Below are 21,027 nucleotides of genomic sequence, written 5' to 3' on the forward strand. Positions count from 1 at the left end.
GGTAAAGATAAGCTCTATGCAGCTGGTGATAATTACCTATACAATTAGGCATTTATCAATGAAGTAAATATATAATATTCATGTATTCATTTAATGAACCTTAGTCCTTAGCATAAGACAATCAGTAGAACATATAATATATATTAAACTGTTATATGTGATGAAGACAACATGGATCCAGTATATTATATATATTTCACATTAGGAGAATCTTCATCTCTAAAAGAGTGTCTGTGAAGATGTGTGTTTTGTAACAATTATTCACCTCTTTGGTATGAGAGGAGATACTGATATCTCTGAGTCAACAAAGCCAGTGAAGTTATTTACGATTACACAAATAAACAGTGTGAGAAACAGTCAGAAAAGACGCCTAGAGGTCTGTCTCTAATTGCTACAAGTGTCAGAATTAATCCCTATAGCCTTGAATTAAAGCTTTTAAGGTCAAATGTATATAACACGTTTTACTCAGACTTACATAAGTTAACCCTTTATACTAGGATGCAAATAGCTTACACAGCAGTGCCACCTAGGTATGAGTAGGTGACATTACAACAGTAGCAAAAGTGCATTCTGGGTAAGGTTATGATGTCATTTCTTATCAATGATCACACCCATCCGACAATGATTGGAAAGCTCCAAATTAGGAAGGGGTGTCTAACTGATAAGTTTGTGTTCATAAACCATACACAGGGGGGAGAAGGAACAGAGGAAAAGACAGACAAGAAAGAGGAGAGGAGAGAGAAGTGGAGCTCTCTAGAGGGGTCTATCAAGATAAAAGCCATGGTGAGATGCACTATGATGGACCACCCAGCTTTCCTAGGAGCAGAAGTGACATTTCTACTAGGACTTGGTAAGAGACACAGAAAATGATATTTCATTTTATTAAGACTAATTTGATAGTGTGGGTGAAATTATACCATCTAGATTGGCGAATAAATAAATAAATTAATTAATTGATCATCTCCATATTGGAGGTGTAGTTTTAGGATATTATGAGGCTTCATTCTACCTGCAGAAGAATCAAGACTCATAATTTAGCAAAGCATTAAATAATTGCTTAGATATATATATATATATATATTGATAGAACATTCTTCGCCAAGCTAAGTGATGGATTCCCACAGGAAAGACATATTTCAAATCTTTCCCATTTAAGATATGGTCTAGGAAAAATCCTAGATCCCTGTTATTTGTCTTAATATTCTTACCAAAGTCATATGTGTGAAAATAGTCCAGGATGAGGCGGAAGGATACAGTTATCTCTTCTAAGTTATATCCTTGGATGGATTTGACCATGCCTGAAGTCATGTGACGTGTAGTTGGTTAGAGGGGGGAGGAATGTATTTAGCATTCCATATTGAGGTCTAGGATTAGACAGGCCCGTCCTAATATCATGAGGTTTCCTCTGAACAAAAGTAATATATATAACTTATGTTCCTACTTTGATATCCCAACCTAATAACAGCTTGGTTATAATGTGACAAGTTATTTCCACTCACATGTATTGTTAAGCTTGTAATGCTTTATATTAACCCTATATATATTCATTTGCTTGTATCATTGTGTTTATCTACTTATATATGTTTATACTCTTATAACCAATAAATCTGCATATTTTTTATAAACCTGTGTATTATTGTATAATGCAGAACTACATGTTTTATCATTAACGTCATCTCACGTCAAAAAGAACTTATTTATCTGAGGAAATAGTCGGACTCAGATGTGAATTGTATCAATTTGGTTGTCTACAATTCACCAGGTCATGATTTTAAGAATTTATGACAAATTTTATCAAATTAATTTTTTTATGGTTAATTATTTTTATGACCATAATTAATAATTCTTAATTGAATTATTACCACCCGACAAGCTGAAACGTCAAGACTGGGCCAAGAAATATATCAAGACTGATTTTTCTAAGGTTTTATGGACTGATGAAATGAGAGTGAGTCTTGATGGGCCAGATGGATGGGCCCGTGGCTGGATTGGTAAAGGGCAGAGAGCTCCAGTCCGACTCAGATGCCAGCAAGGTGGAGGTGGAGTACTGGTTTGGGCTGGTATCATCAAAGATGAGCTTGTGGGGCCTTTTCGGGTTGGGCTGCCAGTTTCTGGAAGACACCTTCTTCAAGCAGTGGTACAGGAAGAAGTCTGCATCCTTCAAGAAAAACATGATTTTCATGCAGGACAATGCTCCATCACACGCATCCAAGTACTCCACAGCGTGGCTGGCAAGAAAGGGTATAAAAGAAGAAAAACTAATGACATGGCCTCCTTGTTCACCTGATATGAACCCCATTGAGAACCTGTGGTCCATCATAAAATGTGAGATTTACAAGGAGGGAAAACAGTACACCTCTCTGAACAGTGTCTGGGAGGCTGTGGTTGCTGCTGCACGCAATGTTGATGGTGAACAGATCAAAACACTGACAGAATCCATGGATGGCAGGCTTTTGAGTGTCCTTGCAAAGAAAGGTGGCTGTATTGGTCACTGATTTGTTTTTGTTTTTGAATGTCAGAAATGTATATTTGTGAATGTTGAGATGTTATATTGGTTTCACTGGTAAAAATAAATAATTGAAATGGGTATATATTTGTTTTTTGTTAAGTTGCCTAATAATTATGCACTGTAATAGTCACCTGCACACACAGATATCCCCTTAAAATAGCTAAAACTAAAAACAAACTAAAAACTACTTCCAAAAATATTCAGCTTTGATATTAATGAGTTTTTTGGGTTCATTAAGAACATGGTTGTTGTTCAATAATAAAATTAATCCTCAAAAATACAACTTGCCTAATAATTCTGCACTCCCTGTAAAGACTCCCTGATCACCCCCCTGTCATCTATTACCCCCCTGTCATTGATCATCCCCCTGTAAGGCTACATTCAGACAACCGTATGTGTTTTACGGATCCATGGATCGGATCTGCAAAACACATACGGACGTCTGAATGGAGCCTTACAGGGGGATGATCAATGACAGGGGGGTGATCACCCCATATACACTCCCTGATCACCATCCTGTCATTGATCACCCCCCTGTAATGCTCCATTCAGACGTCCGTATGTGTTTTACGGATCCGATCCATGGATCCATGGATCCGCAAAACACATACGGACCTCTGAATGGAGCCTTACAGGGGGGTGATCAATGACAGGGGGGTGATCAGGGAGTGTATATGGGGTGATCACCCCCCTGTCATTGATCACCCCCCCTCCCCGCAAGGCTCCATTCAGACGTCCATATGTGTTTTGCGGATCCGTGGATCCGCAAAACACGGACACAGCGGATCCGCAAAACACATACGGACGTCTGAATGGAGCCTTACAGGGGGGTGATCAATGACAGAGTGGTGATCAATGACAGGGTGGTGATCACCCCATATAGACTCCCTGATCACCCCCCTGTCATTGATCACACCCCTGTAAGGCTCCATTCAGACATTTTTTGGGGCACAAGTTAGCGGAAATTGATTTTGTTTTTTTTTGTTTTTTCTTACAAAGTCTCATATTTCACTAACTTGTGTCAAAAAATAAAATCTCACATGAACTCACCATACCCTCACAGAATCCAAATGCGTAGAATTTTTTAGACATTTATATTCCAGACTTCTTCTCACGCTTTAGGGCCCCTAAAATGCCAGGGCAGTATAAATACCCCACATGTTACCCCATTTCAGAAAGAAAACACCCCAAGGTATTCCGTGAGGGGCATATTGAGTCCATGAAAGATTGAAATTTTTGTCCCAAGTTAGCGGAAAGGGAGACTTTGTGAGAAAAAACAAAAAAAATCAATTTCCGCTAACTTGTGCCCAAAAAATGCCATGCCCCTCATTGAATACCTTGGGGTGTCTTCTTTCCAAAATGGGGTCACATGTGGGGTATTTATACTACCCATGCTGGGTGAGATAAATATCTCCGCAAAAGACAACTTTTCCAATTTTTTTATACAAAGTTGGCATTTGACCGAGATATTTATCTCACCCAGCATGGGTATATGTAAAATGACACCCCAAAACACATTGCCCAACTTCTCCTAAGTACGGCGATACCACATGTGTGACACTTTTTTGCAGCCTAGGTGGGCAAAGGGGGCCACATTCCAAAGAGCACCTTTAGGATTTTACAGGCCATTTTTTACACATTTTGATTTCAAACTACTTCCCACACATTAGGGCCCCTAAAATGCCAGTGCAGTATAACTACCCCACAAGTGACCCCATTTTGGAAAGAAGACACCCCAAGGTATTTCATGATGGGCATAGTGAGTACATGGAAGTTTTTATTTTTTGTCGCAAGTTAGTGAAATATGAGACTTTGTAAGGAAAGGGAAAAAAAATTCATAATTTTCTGCTAACTTGTGACAAAAAATAAAAAGTTCTATGAACTCACTATGCCCATCAGCGAATACCTTAGGGTGTCTACTCTCCAAAATGGGGTTATTTGTGGTTTTTTTCTACTGTCTGGGCATTGTAGAACCTCAGGAAACATGACAGGTGCTCAGAAAGTCAGAGCTGCTTCAAAAAAGCGAAAATTCACATTTTTGTACCATAGTTTGTAAACGCTATAACTTTTACCCAAACCATTTTTTTTATCAAAGGCATGTAGAACAATAAATTTAGAGAAAAATTTATATATAGATGTGTTTAAAAAAAAAAAAAATTACAACTGAAAGTGAAAAATCTCGTTAAATTTCGATTAATAACAGAAAAAGTAAAAATGTCAGCAGCAATGAAATACCACCAAATGAAAGCTCTATTAGTGAGAAGAAAAGGAGGTAAAATTCATTTGGGTGGTAAGTTTCATGACTGAGCAATAAACGGTGAAATTAGTGTAGTGCAGAATTGTAAAAAGTGGTCTGGTCATTAAGGGGGTTTAAGCTAGGGGAGCCGAGGTGGTTAATATATGGTTTCATAATACATGGTGAGACATTTTCATTTATGTTTTGTTGGTTCAAAGTTCAGTTCCTACAGAAGATGAAATGATCTATTCGTAGTGAATTATTGAGAGCTATGGGTTATTTGAGGCAGTGTTTCTCAACTGTGGTCCTCAAATACACCCAACAGGTGATATTTTTCAGGACTTTTTCAGTATTACTGGATGACGTAACAACAACATCTGCAAACATTTACAATGCAATTTTCTCACATGAAGGACCTAAATTACTGCTTGGAAATTATTTTTATTATGTGAAGAGTAGTGTAACAAGGGAGTCAGTGACTGCCATCTAAGGTGCACATCCTACAACAACCACTAGGGTTAATGTCTTAGGGAGCCACTTAACCTCTCAGTATATTTTTGAAGTGTGGGTGGAGAATATACACACTGCATATCCATATAGACCAAGGACCACATGGATATGTGATCCTTGGACAGATTCATACCTAGGTCCTCAGAACTCCATCATGCCTCATGAATTGTCCTAGGTGTTGTCTTTTTTTGGATATCATTCTTACAGTGTTTTAACATTGGAACTGAAAAAGCTGCTTTAAAGTGCTTGATATGTATTTAGTAAAATGGAGATGCTTACTAATTTACCCTCTGCTAAAATGTGTTTTTTAACATTGATCATGGGAACTGTGGCCATATGTGATGCATTCCTTATCAGCATGAAGAAAGTAGTGCAGATGGGATAAATGTTGACAATGTTGTAATACTAAATATACAGTTCTTATTCATGATCATTTTTTGAAATGTATATCACTTTATAGAACTAGACTGTGGTATTAAAAACATTGGTAAGGGGACTCTCTGAAGTGCTTTGATTCTGTTTTCCCATCAGTATCTGAATCCCTGATGCTTTCTAAAAAACTGCTGCGCTTTGCAATCTAGAGTCAGTACAATTAAATAAACAGCTCTTGATTAGGATACATTGCTATAAATGAATCCAGTATTACATTACATTCAGTTTATGCAATCTATGGCCTACTGACCGGCGTAATGGCTTACACCATTATAAACGAATGTCCAGAGGGATTACGATTAGCAAGTCAGAATCCACGTTTGGCTTAAGGGTAGAACAGGTGCAGAGTGGTCATTTCAACTATTAATATTGCTAAAGATCATTCTTAATTATAGTTGTAATGCTTCTAATAACTATTAATCAATACTGCATGCATCACATTATCTTTCTCCATTAGTAATTAAGTGCTAGAAGGCTAATTTGTCTTTCTAAATTGCCTGCCCAGAATTTTCCACTCCTCATCTCATGCATATAACCTACAGCTCAGCATTACAGAACTAGTATGATGATATGGAAACATCTGATATAATTTGTGTTTTGTACTAATGTAATTGTATGCAATGTATTTGTATCACCAATCCCGCTTTGGGTTGACTGTAGTGTATATATACAGTATGTGTGTATATATATATATCATTTCATGCAAAAAGAGATATTTCAATCCTTTATTTGTCATAATTTAGATGATTATGGCTTATAGCTTATGAAAACCCCAAAGTCACAGTCTCAGGTACCCTTTGCTCAGGAGGTATGGATGAATTAGCTGACTGGAGTGTGACACTTTAAGCCTAGAATATTGAACCTTTTCACAATATTCTAATTTAAAGTTGTATTACTGAAATAAATGAACTTTTGCATTCAAATTTTTCGAGTTTCACCTGTGCATCTGGTGAAATGGTGAAATAAACACATAAACACATATCTATTTTTGGGAAGTGCCATGAAATTTCCATATAAATATATATATATATATATATATATATATATATATATATATATATGTATATATACTTTAACCCATGCCATGGAGTTCACCATATTTGTGCTATACTAATGATGAATATATATGACCTCACATTTAATTTTATAATTAAATGGGTTGCCCGCTTTTTTTATATTGATGGCCCATCTTCAGGCTGGGGTCTGACTGTCAGAACCCCCGATGATCTACTGTTTATCTATCTGTCTATCCTGGGGATAGGTCATCAATATCAGATATGAGCACTGCCTGCTCTTCATTGTTTGCCTGCTCGCTATTGCAACTGCATCAGTGAGCAGGTGTAATTACAACTCTACTGTCCCATTCACTTCAATGGGATGGCTCCGTCCTATTCACTTGAACAGGAAGAAGTCACCCCATTGAAGTGAATAGGATGGCGAGGTTGTAATTACACCTGCTCGCCTATGCAGTTGCAACAGCGAGCAGGAAACAGTGAAGAGAAGACAGTGCTCATATTTGATATAAATAACTTATATTAAGGATAGGTCATTGATACAAAAAAAGCAGACAAACCCTTTAATTCAATGCTGATGATTTTTGAAAAATATTACATACAATAACATAGATATTACATCAATGGATATTGCATCATTACTAGATCTCTAGTCATGTAAGCACCCATAAATTTGGCTTGGGGGAGGGGGCCCGGGGGGAATAAAGAAGGCGCATGTAGCACTCTGTGCAAAATTTTAAGCCCCTCCTACATATAATAGGCTACTCCCAACAAACGCTATACAGCTAAAAGATTATATTGTTGAGGATAAAGTTAAGAGTCTCACCCTCATCCTACATAGACACACTGTACTTAATACTCAGGGCCCCAACATAAAGCTACTGTACTCAAACTATTATTTTTCCCTCCCTGTGATAGGACTCGCCATCCAGATCTGTTTCACAAACTGCCCACCATGTGTCTGGCTCTGGCAGGAGCTGTTTCAGTTGTACTTCCTCCCTCCTAGTCCTGCAGGCACCAAAACAGGACTGGAGGAGAAGTTGCAAGATATTTAAGGTGTGTAGGTCTGGGTGGGAGGAGCCCAGCTCTACACATCATACAGAGAGGGCCTTGCCTGGCTGCACTGCCTGCTTTACATTATACAATAGACCACAGCAGGCACAGCCAGGAAGCTCCTCCCCTCCCCCTTCCGGATCCTGCTTGCAGCTTGTTATCCCCCAGCCCCTCCACCCATGCACAGCCTGCTGCCCCCCTCAGCTGTCATCACCAGCCAAAGTCCCACTTGTCTCATTTGGAGCCACCACCATGCTTATAGCTGCCATGCTCTGAATCTTCCCTCTGCAAATGGCAGGGGGATGAGCCTGAGCATCTCCTCTCCTGAATAGAGAGCCCGCTGCCCAGTGATCCATGTGCTGCGCTTGGAAGTGCTAAAAGCACAGGAATGCACCAAGCCATTCTGCTGCCTAAGACGAAAATTGAAATGGCACCCCACCAATCCTCATGCCAATTTCTCAACGGAACCCATTCCATCCTAACATTATAGGCATCACTACAAAAATTACAGAATAATATAGCCTCTTACATCCATTGATGTCTCCTTTCCTCATCTTCTCCATTCAGACCAGACCACCATGATGATTTTCCAGCCATCTCTTGTCTCTGAAGTTTGATAAACATACATCTTACTTAACTAATTTTCCATCATTCTCCCACCTTCTGAACACCCCATCCTGCTTCCCCAATACTGTGCATGCTATGCTCAGCAGTACTTATCTCAGACTGTTTCTATGTAGGTACAGCCCTGCCGGACTCTCCTGTGGATACACCCCTGTCTCTAATAACATAGTGTTGCCAATTGTATCAGTATTTTAAATAGACAAATAATTGAAGATAGATAGATAGATAGATATGAGATAGATAGAGGTAGGCTTAAATCTACAAGCCAGGGGCACAACAAGTAGCCATGGCCCACTATAGCAAAAATTGAAAATAGGACCCTCTACCAGGGTCTCTGGAAGTCACATCCATGATTCTATGATTTCTTTTGCCAGCTCTGTGTCTGTACAAAACATGTTCTTTTGATTTGCATTCAGAGAAGTGTTGTCTTTACTCCAGTCACTAATGAACTATACTGTAATTAAATTTATAAAAAAAAGTATGTTTTTGCAGAAAAAATGCACTGTAATTCAGTACCAGTAGAGTGTATGAGATTAGATAAATCTCATGTACATGTTGCCTTTTTTTCCCATGTGTAAATTGACCTGACTTTCTGCTGTCTGAGGAGAAAACTGAAATGGCGCCCCGCCTTCCCAATACAAATTTCGTAACCTAACCCCTTCCCTTCAGCTGCCCCGCCCCTACCTGGTGCTGCTTGAGGCGACCGCCTCACATGGCCTCATTGGTGGTACACCCCTGGCTGTGCGTATTAAGAAACCCACAGCATGTCAATTAGGTTGTGCAATTTTTGTTGCAGATTTCATCCTTTTCCATGAAACTACATCAAATCCGTGCCAAAAACCACAAGTAACACATGTGGTGTTTGTGTGTGTAAACATACAGAAATCTGCATGGAAATGTGTGCAGTTCTTCTGCATGTTTACCTGTTTACTTGTGTGTAGGCAGCTTTAGCGATGCTTCTGACAGCAAGCTTGCTGACAGTCAAATTACAACCAGCAGAATTATAAATGCATCTCTGGGCCTCGGGATCTGTACATTATAGTCATCTATATATAAACTAGAAAAAATGCTTAAAGAGGACCTTTCACTACTCCTGACATGCCTGTTTTAATAGCTTCATGCACTCCCGATGTAATAACAATTTTGGTGCATCTTATGTGAGATGTTTGTCTTTTGCCTGAGCACAACTAACACTGTGTGTAACTGGGTATCGGAGGACGTCCCATCGTGTGAGGAGTGACCGAGCAGTGCTGGCAGCTCTTTTCATTTCTTTTTTGAGTGGCACTAACGTAGGTGCTGGTGGAAACCCTAATCGACATTGGGTCCGCAATCTTTGGCATTGGTAGGACCTATGCCATCCCAGGGTACGATTCTCTCCCGGTCTCCACAACAATCACCCAGTGTGCCGTTATTGAAATGTAGCATCCCTGGCCGAATGCACTTGTCCATGTGTCCGTTGTTAAGTGGACCTTTCGTTGGTCAGGGCACATGTTAAGTAACTGCGTTGGTCAGGGCACATGTGATGTTACAGGACACATGTTGGTGTAAGGCTGGCACGGCACACCTTAAAAAATAGTGGCGACTGGGGACTGCATAAAGGGGGGACGGCCTCTGACATCAGGCTGCGGAAGGCCTCAGTGTCCACAAGCCTAAATGGCAACATTTCCAGGGCCAGTAATTTGGAAAGCTGTGCATTTAGTGCTATTGCCTGTGGGTTGGTGGCTGGGTATTTGTACTTACGTTGAAATGCCTGGGGTAAGGACATTTGGATGCTGCGCTGGGACACGGAAGTGGATGTGGTCGCTGATGGTGCTTGCTAAGGTCCCGGTGCAGGACGGGAGGCATCCGGGCCTGCGTCTTGGACAGGGGATTGGCCAGCACGTAACACAGGGGAAGAGGAGGCAGTGGTGTGATGCGCAGACACAGATTGTGGACTCAGACGTTCGGCCCACCTATTACAGTGCTTTGATGCCATGTGGCGGATCATGCTGCTGGTGGTGAGGTTGCTAGTGTTCACGACCCTGCTCATTTTTGTATGGCACAGGTTGTAAATTACAATTCTTCTGTCGTCTGCACTTTCCTTAAAAATGCGACAGACTGCGGAACACCTACCCCTTGGCAAGGGAGATTTCCGCAAGTGGGGGCTCCGTTGAACAGTTGTGGGCAACTGTGTCTCATCATCATTCACCTCAATAAACAGGAATTGACGCTCCCCACTGTCATCTTCTTGTGACTGTGGGTGCTCAAGAGTTTGGGAATCAGGGCACAAGATCTGTTACTCTTCAAGCCTGCTTGGCGGGAGGGCCAAATCAAGGAATAGCAAGGAAAAGAGGTCCTCTGAATATCCGAGTGTGGGATCACTTGTTTGGCCAGACTCTCCATGGTGGGAGGAAGGAGTATCAAGACTGGACTTGGTGGAAGATAAAGTGGTGCTTAACTGACTGGAAGCATTATCTGCTGCAATCCAACCGATCACCTGATCGCACTGGTCTGACTTCAAGAGTGGTGTCCTGTGCCGCCTTGCACGCATGGGACATGAAGCTAGGTATCGTAGGTGACAGTTTTTTTTTGCTCTGGCAGCAGGCACAGTTTCAACTCGCCCGGGGCCACGGCCTCTGCGTGCACCATCAGCATCACAGCCACTTCCCCGTCCGTTACTGCTCGCCTTGATTTCAAATGCAATATATGCTTGAAAGTATGTAACACGTACAGTAGCGTAGGATTTAGAAGTGTATGCACAAAAAAATGTAAAAATGTATTTGGGATGTGGAAACGTCACACAGGAGATATCTAGCACATAATGTCAATGCTGTCACCAGCGGCTAATAAAACATTACAGGGAATGTCACAGGTATTTGGGATGAGGAAATGTTATACAGGAGAGGTACCATGGGTAATGTCACTGTCCAAAGCGTCTATGTAAAAAGTACACTGTATATCACAGATACATTTGTAGGTGCACACTTTACACTGGAGGTGTGGCACTGGTAATGTCACTGCCCGCAGCGGACACCGTCTATTGAAAAAGTACACTGGATGTCCTAGATATTTTTGGGATGCGCACGCTTTACATTGGAGATGTCGTGCAGCTAATCTCACTGTCCACAGCGGACACAGTCTATTGAGAAAGTACACTGAATGTCACAGATATTTTTTGGATGTGCACACTTTACACAGGAGATGTGGCACGGATAATTTTACAGTCTGCAGCGGACACCGTCTGCGGAAAAAGTACACTGGATGTCACTGATATTTTAGGGATGCGCACACTTTGCACAGGAGATGTGGCGCAGATAATTTAACTGTACGCAGCGGACACCATCTACCGGAAAAGTAAACTTGATGTTACTGATATTTTAGGGATGCGCACATTTTAAACAGTATATGTGGCGTGGATAATTTAACTGTCCACAGCGGACACCGTCTATGGAAAAAGTACACTTGATGTCACTGAAATTTTAGGGATGTGCACACTTTACACATGAGATGTAGCGCAAATAATTTAACTGTCCGCAGCGGCCTATTAGACGCTATTTAGCGCAGGATGCGCTAAAAATATGTATTGCTGCTGTCACACACAATAGTCCTTAAAAGGACTTTTGGGTCTGTGAAATGTTTTTCTAATAAAAATCTTCCAATAACACTCCCTATACTTTGTCCCTTCCTATGCACAGCTCTCCCTAAAACTGAGCAATTTAGCGCAGATTGCGCTACAAACATATATTGCTGCTGTCACACACAATAGTATTTATTAAAGGACTTTTGGGTCTCTGAAAAGTTTTTGTAATAAAAATATTCCAATAACACTCCCTACACTGTCTTTCCCTTATTATGCTCAGCTCTTCCTGACTAAGACTGAGCCGAACATGTGTCATTGGGTGCTTTAAAGCTCCCAATGACGCTTTCCGGCCAGCCAATCACTGTAATGCCAGTAGCCAACATGGCTACTGCATTGCAGTGCATGCCAGTACCTCCCTTCTCGTTTATTGGCTGTGTAGGAGCCAAGAAATGTGCGGGAAGGAGACTAGAGCATTGCGCTCGAGCACATGAGGTAGTCGGCCAAGTACCCCCATGTGCCAAGCATCGAGATGCTCGAGCCGAACAGGCCGAGCATGCGCATGCTCGATCATTACTAGTAGTAATATAAAAAAAAAGGAAAAATAGAAAACTACTAAAATGTTTGGAGTAATATCAGTAATAGCATTACTTTTATTTATACTAAGTTATTATACCTTTAAACATTGATAATGGAAAATTAAAAGGCATACAAGAGCTATTGGTCATCATTAGTACTACCAAAAAGTTCACACTTCAGTTATTTAATCAGTTATTTCCATCAGTTTTTGGTAGCTAAAACCAGGTGTGGGTAAAAAATGCACAACAGGTGCAAATTTTTCCATTATACCTGATCTCTTAGTAGGCTTCACTACTGGTTTTGGCTCCCAGTCATAACTGGAAATAACTGAACAAATAACTGAGGTTTGAACTTGCCCTTGGTTCCTTTGCAATTATAATGAAAATAAATAAAATGTTTGTTTAAAAATAAGTACTGTAATTTCTGTTTTCTGTTTAGCATCTCCATGGGTGGATAAGAGCAGAACTCCAAATAAAATTGATCTTTATGATGTGCGGAGAAGACCATGGTGAGTGGACTTGTTTTCTTTATTTTAAATATAGTTCTTGTATTGTATGTTCCCTGAGGGGCAGTGAGTAAATGCTACTGTGTCAACATATCAGTGCAAGATGTAAGAAGATCAGTAAACAGGGATCATTTGGTTTTACTGCTTCATTATTTTTCATTACGAAAGCACACCAAAGAGCACTGCTTACAAATTACACTGGAATGGGCGCTGAAGTGGTCTATTAAAATGATTGTTGTTCCTGCTGAGCTTTAAGCAGAATATAAGTGTGACCTTTATTATACTAGTTAATTAGAAATTGTAACCTTAAACTGTCTAAACAGCACTTAACCAAATATGGTACCTTATTAGGCATCCTGTATTTTGTTTTATCAGTGATTTGTAATTGAAAAAAAACTAACAAACAAAAAAAAAAATGACCTGTCTATGAAATAACATCTTCTAGTATTTAGTATTTTTTATCTAATCTATGATCTGTAATTGAATGTGTATATTCATTTTATTTTTATGATGGATAAGCTAATGATTAAAATTACATACCTGCCTAGGAAATGATATATTCCTATGTTGTAAGCATTATCTAGCATTTCTTAATTAATAACTAATCTGTTTATATTAATCTCATTGTGCTTCATTGCAAATGATAGACGGTAGCCAGCTACATATAGATGTTTACAGATATACACACAGATAGAGCGATGTAAAAGTCATTCTAGCAGAGGTCAGTGCTATGTGGGAGCACATCTCTACTTTTCATAATAAGATACATCAATTAGGAAGCTATGTTCCATACAGCTATACCCTTGGAATTCTTTTGTCATACTCTGTGTTATGAGATTCAAAATAGATGTTGAGAGTTTGAATGGGAAGGTAACCACATGATGTTCTCTACTTTTGTATTTATAAAATACCAAAGGCACTTTAGCCTCGGTATAGCAGAAGGCTCTTCAAGTTCTATTTTTGAAAGACCTTTAGTACATTGCTAAAAACATCCCTCTTACACGGTTAATTGTGTTTTACGGCAAACTTCTCCTGATGCACACTACTAGAATACATACAATGCCTGCAATTAGAACAAGGTTACCATAAGTGGATACATGGAAAATGTGGTAAACACAATTGTAAGCAAAAGGGAATAAAGAGCTATTATAGAAATCCATTTCACAAAACAGCTGATCTCTCTGACTGAGTCATTTAACAACAATACTTGCAAATTAGAACCATAGAACTTCATTGAAAGTTCATGATACATATTAAATATGTTAGAATTAAATTTAGTTTATTAAATCATTTCTATTCAAAATGGGAAGTGATATATTCAGAATAACAAAACATATCCTATTTTCCTTTTTTGTTTAGGTACATACAGGGAGCTGCTTCTCCAAAGGACATGCTTATTCTGGTGGATGTGTATGTATATTGTTATTTTAGCTTTTGGGGTATTTTTTTCTATTTGAGTGGCTAACATTTTTCTCAACTTAAAGAGGTTATAGTGAAAATTTCCCTGTTTTCTGAGCAGTGGAGGGAGGTATCACGATAGGGATCAGTGTACCCCTGGACTCACCTGTCCCACTGTCCTTACCTACAGTACTTGCATGATCTGCCCTAGATAGCGGCCCACAATGGGTCAACAGTCCCTTCCTAAATAAGTGCAGGTATATATATATGGGGGAGGAAAACATAGATGTAGCCAAGCTAAACTTGCCTCTGATAACACATGTCACACTGTTACCTTGATTGTCTTGTGACAAAAGCCATTGTAGTCTATTGAAAAGTAAGTTACCCTTTTCTTGCCATTTTTTACTTAATGCGTTAACATCAAGTTTTGCTTGGCTGCATAAACTAGTGACAGATCAGCAGCCATGAAAACAGGAATAAGACAGAAACAGATCAAATCAGGGACCATAAACCAGCGTGACACCCCGAATTCTGTAACTTTGCACATTATATAGCACTATTTATTGAAAGAGAAGCCTTAGACCCACAGGCTCTCCTTCTTTTTTGTCCTCCTTCCCTTTTTCCCTGTTTTCTTTGCATCATTGCTTGATCTCTGTATTAATGTGTTGGATCACTGTTCCTGAACGTTGTTTGAGCCTCTGGTTAACCGTGCCACCTTCTTTAGGTTTCATTACCTTGACCTGTCTTGTTGCCACTGCTTTTATCCACAGCCCTAGTCTTTACCTACAGAACTTCAACTTTCAACATCTGTCTTTCTCAAGACAGCTTACTTAATTTTGGCTAGTGGGTGGAAGTGTGGGACAGGTAGCCTATATATTAGATTATACTGTCTTTTTGATGGTTTAGTTTGGAACAAATTGTTAGAAAACTTGAATAAATGTATTTAAAATATATGTTATCATTTTGATAAAAGTAATAATTAATAAACCTCTGTATAAATCTGTATGAAACTCTAGATTTATGCACATGCAATATTTAGAATTTATTTACAAAACCTGAAATGACTTTGGATTTGCTGATATTTTGCTTGCTTATTGATTCAATTTCCTAAATGTACAGATGGTATTTATTTATAGTTGTATATTCTGTATTTATAGCTGTATATTCTGAGTGAATAGTGAGAGATTGAGTCTATTAAAAACATATCTTGGTTTCCATAGAGGACTCTTTGTTAGGTTAATGTCAGGGGGAAAAGCATCAAGCCTAATGTGTCTAGTAGATTGCTTTGTACTAAAAAAAAAATCTATTCTCTAGTTTGTCGCTTTGATGAAATAGATTGCATCTGATGTTTTAAATGGATTGAGATACTTTTGTATTACTGAAATGTGTTTCATCAGCATTGGCAATGCCTCCTGTTTGAGCTTTGCCCTGAAGCAGACAAGCTGCCATTTAGATCCCTTAAAATGCCTATTATCCCAAGTAGGAAGAAATGGACGTACATGGAGAACCAAGAAAAGCTTTTCAATTAATTTCATTGACATTGCACCTGAAACTGATTAGGATATTTCAGACTGATTTATTTGTCTTACCCTCTCTCATTCTCATGTCTCTTTTTAAAGGAGCGGGAGTGTCAGTGGACTGACGCTGAAGTTGATAAGAACCTCTGTGTCTGAGATGTTGGAAACTCTTTCTGATGATGATTTTGTGAATGTTGCTGCTGTAAGTAACTCTTAAAAAAATCGAAAACTCCTATGTTTGTGATTATTAGTTTCTTGACATGCATGTGCTCTTTTGTGATACAAATAACTTATTAATTGTGAAGTTTATGAACTTTGGTTCGAAACTAATGCAGTTCTTGGTGATAACCAAAGTATTGACTTAGATAATCTCTTTTAGAAATTAAAATAAATGAAATTTTGGTGCCGTATTTTCCCCACTATTCAGTGTCCTTGATATTATATAGTACAATGCACATCATGCTTCCATAGCTTGACAAACAGAAGACATAGTAATAATAGTAATGTAGTAGATGTTCTCCTTCCAGTGGAAATGGAGGCACAACCCTGATTATAACTTATATCTCTTCCTGGCACTATTCACTTTGGAAATTATTTACCAGAAAATCATGGAAATTTTGTGTTCTTATCCCTGGTATAACATCTCCAGGCTATTAAGTGGAGTATTTCTAAGGGCTATTGTTGTTAAATAAATTCATTGCAGATCCTCTATTAGGACATTTTGAGTAGACTGGTTTGCCTTTTGGGGCTATAGGATTACAAGTATTGCTGTGCTTCTTACTGTAACTAATATTACACGCTGAATGTTGGAATGTATTATTTCACTATATCAGCCACTGTATGCAATAAACAATGATTGTGATTAGGCAGTTGGTGTGGTATCAAAGTGTCAATAAACCAGTTTTACTTTGGGCTAAACCTAAAGGGATTATCCTGGTGTCTCCCTTAAACCTCTATAAAGCTGATCCTCAGGGGTCAGAGACACCGGTGTAAGGCATCGAGGGATCAGGCAAAAGGTAGTCACAAATAGGCTGAGATCAGGGCAGGCTAAGACACAGATTCACACAAACAGAGAAGAAACATCTTAGCAAGGAACAGGTACCTAATTACTTAGGCAGCTCTGTGTTATAGCAAAGTTGATTATAAATTAGAAGCAGTTGTGCAGCTGTACACAGAACAATAAGAGGAGGGGAGTGGAACTCAAAGCAATAATAGGAGTAGTAGTTCTTCAATAAGTAATGTTCTTAACATAGAGGCAGTAATGGGCACGAGCCACTGATGTAACAGATTTCCTTGGACAAGGACAAAAAAAAACACCATTATCAGGGACCATGGTGAAGAGAGAGAATCCAAACCAAAAGCAGTAGCCTATATTTCTTACTAGGAGAACATGTCAGTACCGTTTTACAAATTTAGAGTACCACCACTGCCAAATACCATAGGTGTTCAGCTTTCTAAACATGCCCCTATCCATGTCACCTTGAAATGCAGTGCAATCTGCAGGCAGAATTTTATAGAGCAGGAGGAGCTGAGCAGATTAATATATAGTTTTATTGGAAAAGATTAAATAAGCTTGCAGTTTTATACATTTAACTCTCTGCTATTTCTGATTTCATTGTTCGCGGGGGAGGTGTTATCAATGACTGACAGCTATCTCTGTAAATACACTCTGTATACTGTAGACATAAATCTGCTCAGCTCCTCCTGCCCTATAAAATGCTTCCTGCAGATTGCACTGCATTTCTTAGTGACAGGTCTTCTTTAGTGCATTATGCAACAGAAGAACATAGATTACCACATGCAATTTATGTTAATAACTCAGAGGTGAAACTGCCCAGCTGAAGAGTTATGGTGGCCAGTCCCAAAGCATTCCTGGTTTGAATAATGTCCCTGAGGCCAGCATAAATAATCAATTGCCAGCTTTATTGCATGGGCAGTATACAGATGAAACCAAGGCCAGCACACCTCACTGTGCGGGGCACGCTCTAGATGCTGGTGGACGTCAGTCAAGCCAGATAAACTTGTTCGGTGATGAGCGTTCTTTATTCAGCAGCTAATCATCTACGGAATAAACAGTGGTAGTGCTTTAGGGGTATAAAAGCTACTGATAGTTCTCAATTACAGGAGCAAAACCGTGTGTAATGCCTAATGGAAAATGTGCTCTTCTGTGCTTTTTCATAGAGCAATCTTTAAGATGAGTTAAAGGGAGCCTGCCATGTTGAACATTGTGTTTGAGCTGAAAAGATTCGGTATAACTTGGCATTTATTCATTTAAGTTCCTGCTCATTCTGGACTGTGACATCAACGAGGCGGTCTTGTCAGTGATTGACAGCTATCTCTATATACATAGTCATAGAGGGAAGGCCAATCACTGATAGGACTGTGTCTTCTCTTCAGTGCCCAGAATAAGCATGAATTTACATTAATGAATCTTTTTCCATAAATCTATATATCAATCTGCTCAGCGTCTCCTGCTCTATAACCTGATGTAGCTAACATTGCATTTTCATAGTGACAAGTTCCCTTTAAGTGTAAAAGCCACAAAATGGATGATTTTTTTTTAATGGGCAAGTCTTGAGTGAAAATTGGGCATAGATAGGGCATGCTATGAATTTTTCTGCACAGACTAGTGGTCTGTGTGAATGACTCATAAGAATTGGTCCATTGAGTATAATGGGTCTGTCCAGACACCACCTGGATAGGAATATTTCTGAATGAGCCCTTGGTGTTCCTTTAATTCTTTTTGTCACGCACCACCCTTTCAGACTATGAAACTTTCATGATACAATGTATTAGTTTAGCCTAGAATGTCCCTTAAAAACAGGTTTTATTGTGTTTTATGACTCCCATATCAACTTGTTTCTAGTGCCAATATAGAGAGATGAAGGATATTCACACTTTCCAATCCCTTTAAATAAGACTGATGCAAAGCAATTAAGACACAATCCCCAAATATCTCTTTCCTATGCGCTTTAGACATGCAGTCCTCCAATTGCTTGCATCTATCTTGAGAATTAAGATAAAAATAAAAGTGGCACTACCAATCATGTTGTTAGCTGAACCTTACCTATCATTATTCATGGTCACAGCTAAAAGATTAGGATATACTTTCTTGCCAGTGAAGGCAGGAAAATGACACTGTGACTTAATCAGCCGTATCAGGATTTATGTTGGAGTCTCGACGAACAAGAGGCTTAAATATTAATGCCCAGAAACACTTAAGTACAGAGTTTTTAATTATATAAATGCATTTGTTTCTTGGTAAGCTGCAGTACGTGAACCATGCAGTGGCAATATTAATCACCTTAGGGTTAATGTGTCACCCCGTCCCATCTTAATTTTCATCTCTGCTACAGAAATGGCTGCTCTATGCATGTGAAGTGGAGCTTGCTGTTCTTAAAGGAAATGTGTCACCCAAAGTTTTATTTGCCAGTTAAAATCAGATAGTAACACATCTCCTTTTTTCTATTATTGCATTGACATAATTATTTAGAACATTTATTTAGTACTTAATTGAAACACCTTTGGCAAAGATTACAGCCTCCATTCTTCTTTGGTATGATGCTATATAGGGCAGTGATGGCAAACCTCTGACACTCCAGCTGTGGTGAAACTACTACTCCCAGCATGTTCCATTCATTTATGTGGCATTCTGAGAACAGCCAAGCAAGTGTCCATCTTGGGAGTTGTAGTTTTACCACAGCTGGAATGCCGGTTAGCCATCACAGCTATAGGGTTTGCACATCTGGATTTAAGGATTTTCTGCCATTCTTCTGTGCAGATTTTCTAAAGCTCTGTCAGGCTATACAAGATATGTTCTATTGGATTCAAGAAACGGTTCTGGCTGGGCCACTCAAGGACATTAACCCCTTCACGACCGCAATCTGTATATATACGTGATAGCTGCACATACCCCGTGCAGCTACCACGTATATAAACGTCAAACAAGCTCTTTAATCCAAGCGCTGCAAAGCGCTTGGATTAAAGCTTCTGCCCCTGCACTGTATGCTGTCACGGACAGCATACAGTGCAGTAATACCGGCAAGGGACCAATCAGAGTGGCCCCTTGCCGGCAATCGATCCGATTGGTTAGTCTGTGCAGACTAACCAATCGGATCGCGGCAGTGTTAAAATGCCGGTTTCAGGCTCTGATCTGCGCTCTGCAGATCAGAGCCTGAAAGCCGATAGTGTTCCTCATGCACCCCCCCCCCCCCATCTGTGCCGCTCTAAGACCATGATGCCCCACTGTGCCTCGCCGATCTGTGCCCTCATCTCCTTCCTGCCATGCGATCCGCCCCCTCCCCGCCCCCTGCATTAATTTTCTGTCCGCCCCTCCTGTAGTTTGTACCCCCCGATTTATCCCCCCCTCCCTTCCAGCGCTGCCCCCGATTCCCCATTCTGTGTGTGATGGCGGCGGCTCCATTCCTGAGCCGCCGCCATCAGCAGAGTGTCAGCTCTATGCTGACACTCTCCTGTAACCCCATAGATGCCGCGGTTGCGGCATCCATGAGGTTAACAGAGGGAGGGAGCTCCCTCTCTCCACCATCGGGGCTGCAGCGCTGTGATTGCAGCACCCGATGGTTTCCATGGCAACCGGACGCTTTGCAAAAGCGTCCGGTTGCCATGGCAAAGGTGTCCAGTGCTGCCACCTACAGGCAATCTGGAAGTACTATACTTTGGAATGCAAGAGCATTGCAAAGTATAGTACAACTATCAGCCCCACTGGATCTTCAAGATCCAAGAGGGAACTGATAAAAAAAAAATGTGAAAATAATAAAAGTAAAAATAAATCAATAAATAAAAAAATGTAAATCAAAAAAGACATTGCCTTTTCCTATAAAAAAAATGAAAAAATAAAATAAAATACACATATTAGGTGTCACCGCGTCCGTAACGACCGTCTCTATAAATATATCACATGATGGACCCCGTCCGATAAACACCATAAAAATAAAATAAAAAAAAAACAGTGCCAAAAAAGCTATTTTTGTCACCTTACATCACAAAAAGTGCAACAGCAAGCGATCAAAAAGGCTTATGACCCCCAAAATAGTACCAATCAAACCGTCACCTCGTCCCGCAAAAAATGATTCCC

General features: G+C 39.8%; 1 protein-coding gene across 11 annotated transcripts in view; it reads left to right on the forward strand.

The window, feature by feature from the left end:
- Positions 1–21,027, forward strand: part of CACNA2D1 (calcium voltage-gated channel auxiliary subunit alpha2delta 1) — an 840,216-nt gene that overhangs the window by 575,912 nt on the left and 243,277 nt on the right. For all 11 annotated transcript variants that reach the window (XM_044280115.1, XM_044280114.1, XM_044280117.1 and 8 more), the window contains exons 8-10: positions 12,951–13,020; positions 14,377–14,427; positions 16,035–16,134. In XM_044280115.1, coding sequence (XP_044136050.1) covers positions 12,951–13,020; positions 14,377–14,427; positions 16,035–16,134 — 221 coding nt within the window. The remainder of the gene's footprint in view (positions 1–12,950; positions 13,021–14,376; positions 14,428–16,034; positions 16,135–21,027) is intronic.

The sequence above is a fragment of the Bufo gargarizans genome, chromosome 2 (assembly GCF_014858855.1).
Source record: "Bufo gargarizans isolate SCDJY-AF-19 chromosome 2, ASM1485885v1, whole genome shotgun sequence".
NCBI classification, from domain to species: Eukaryota; Metazoa; Chordata; class Amphibia; order Anura; family Bufonidae; genus Bufo; species Bufo gargarizans.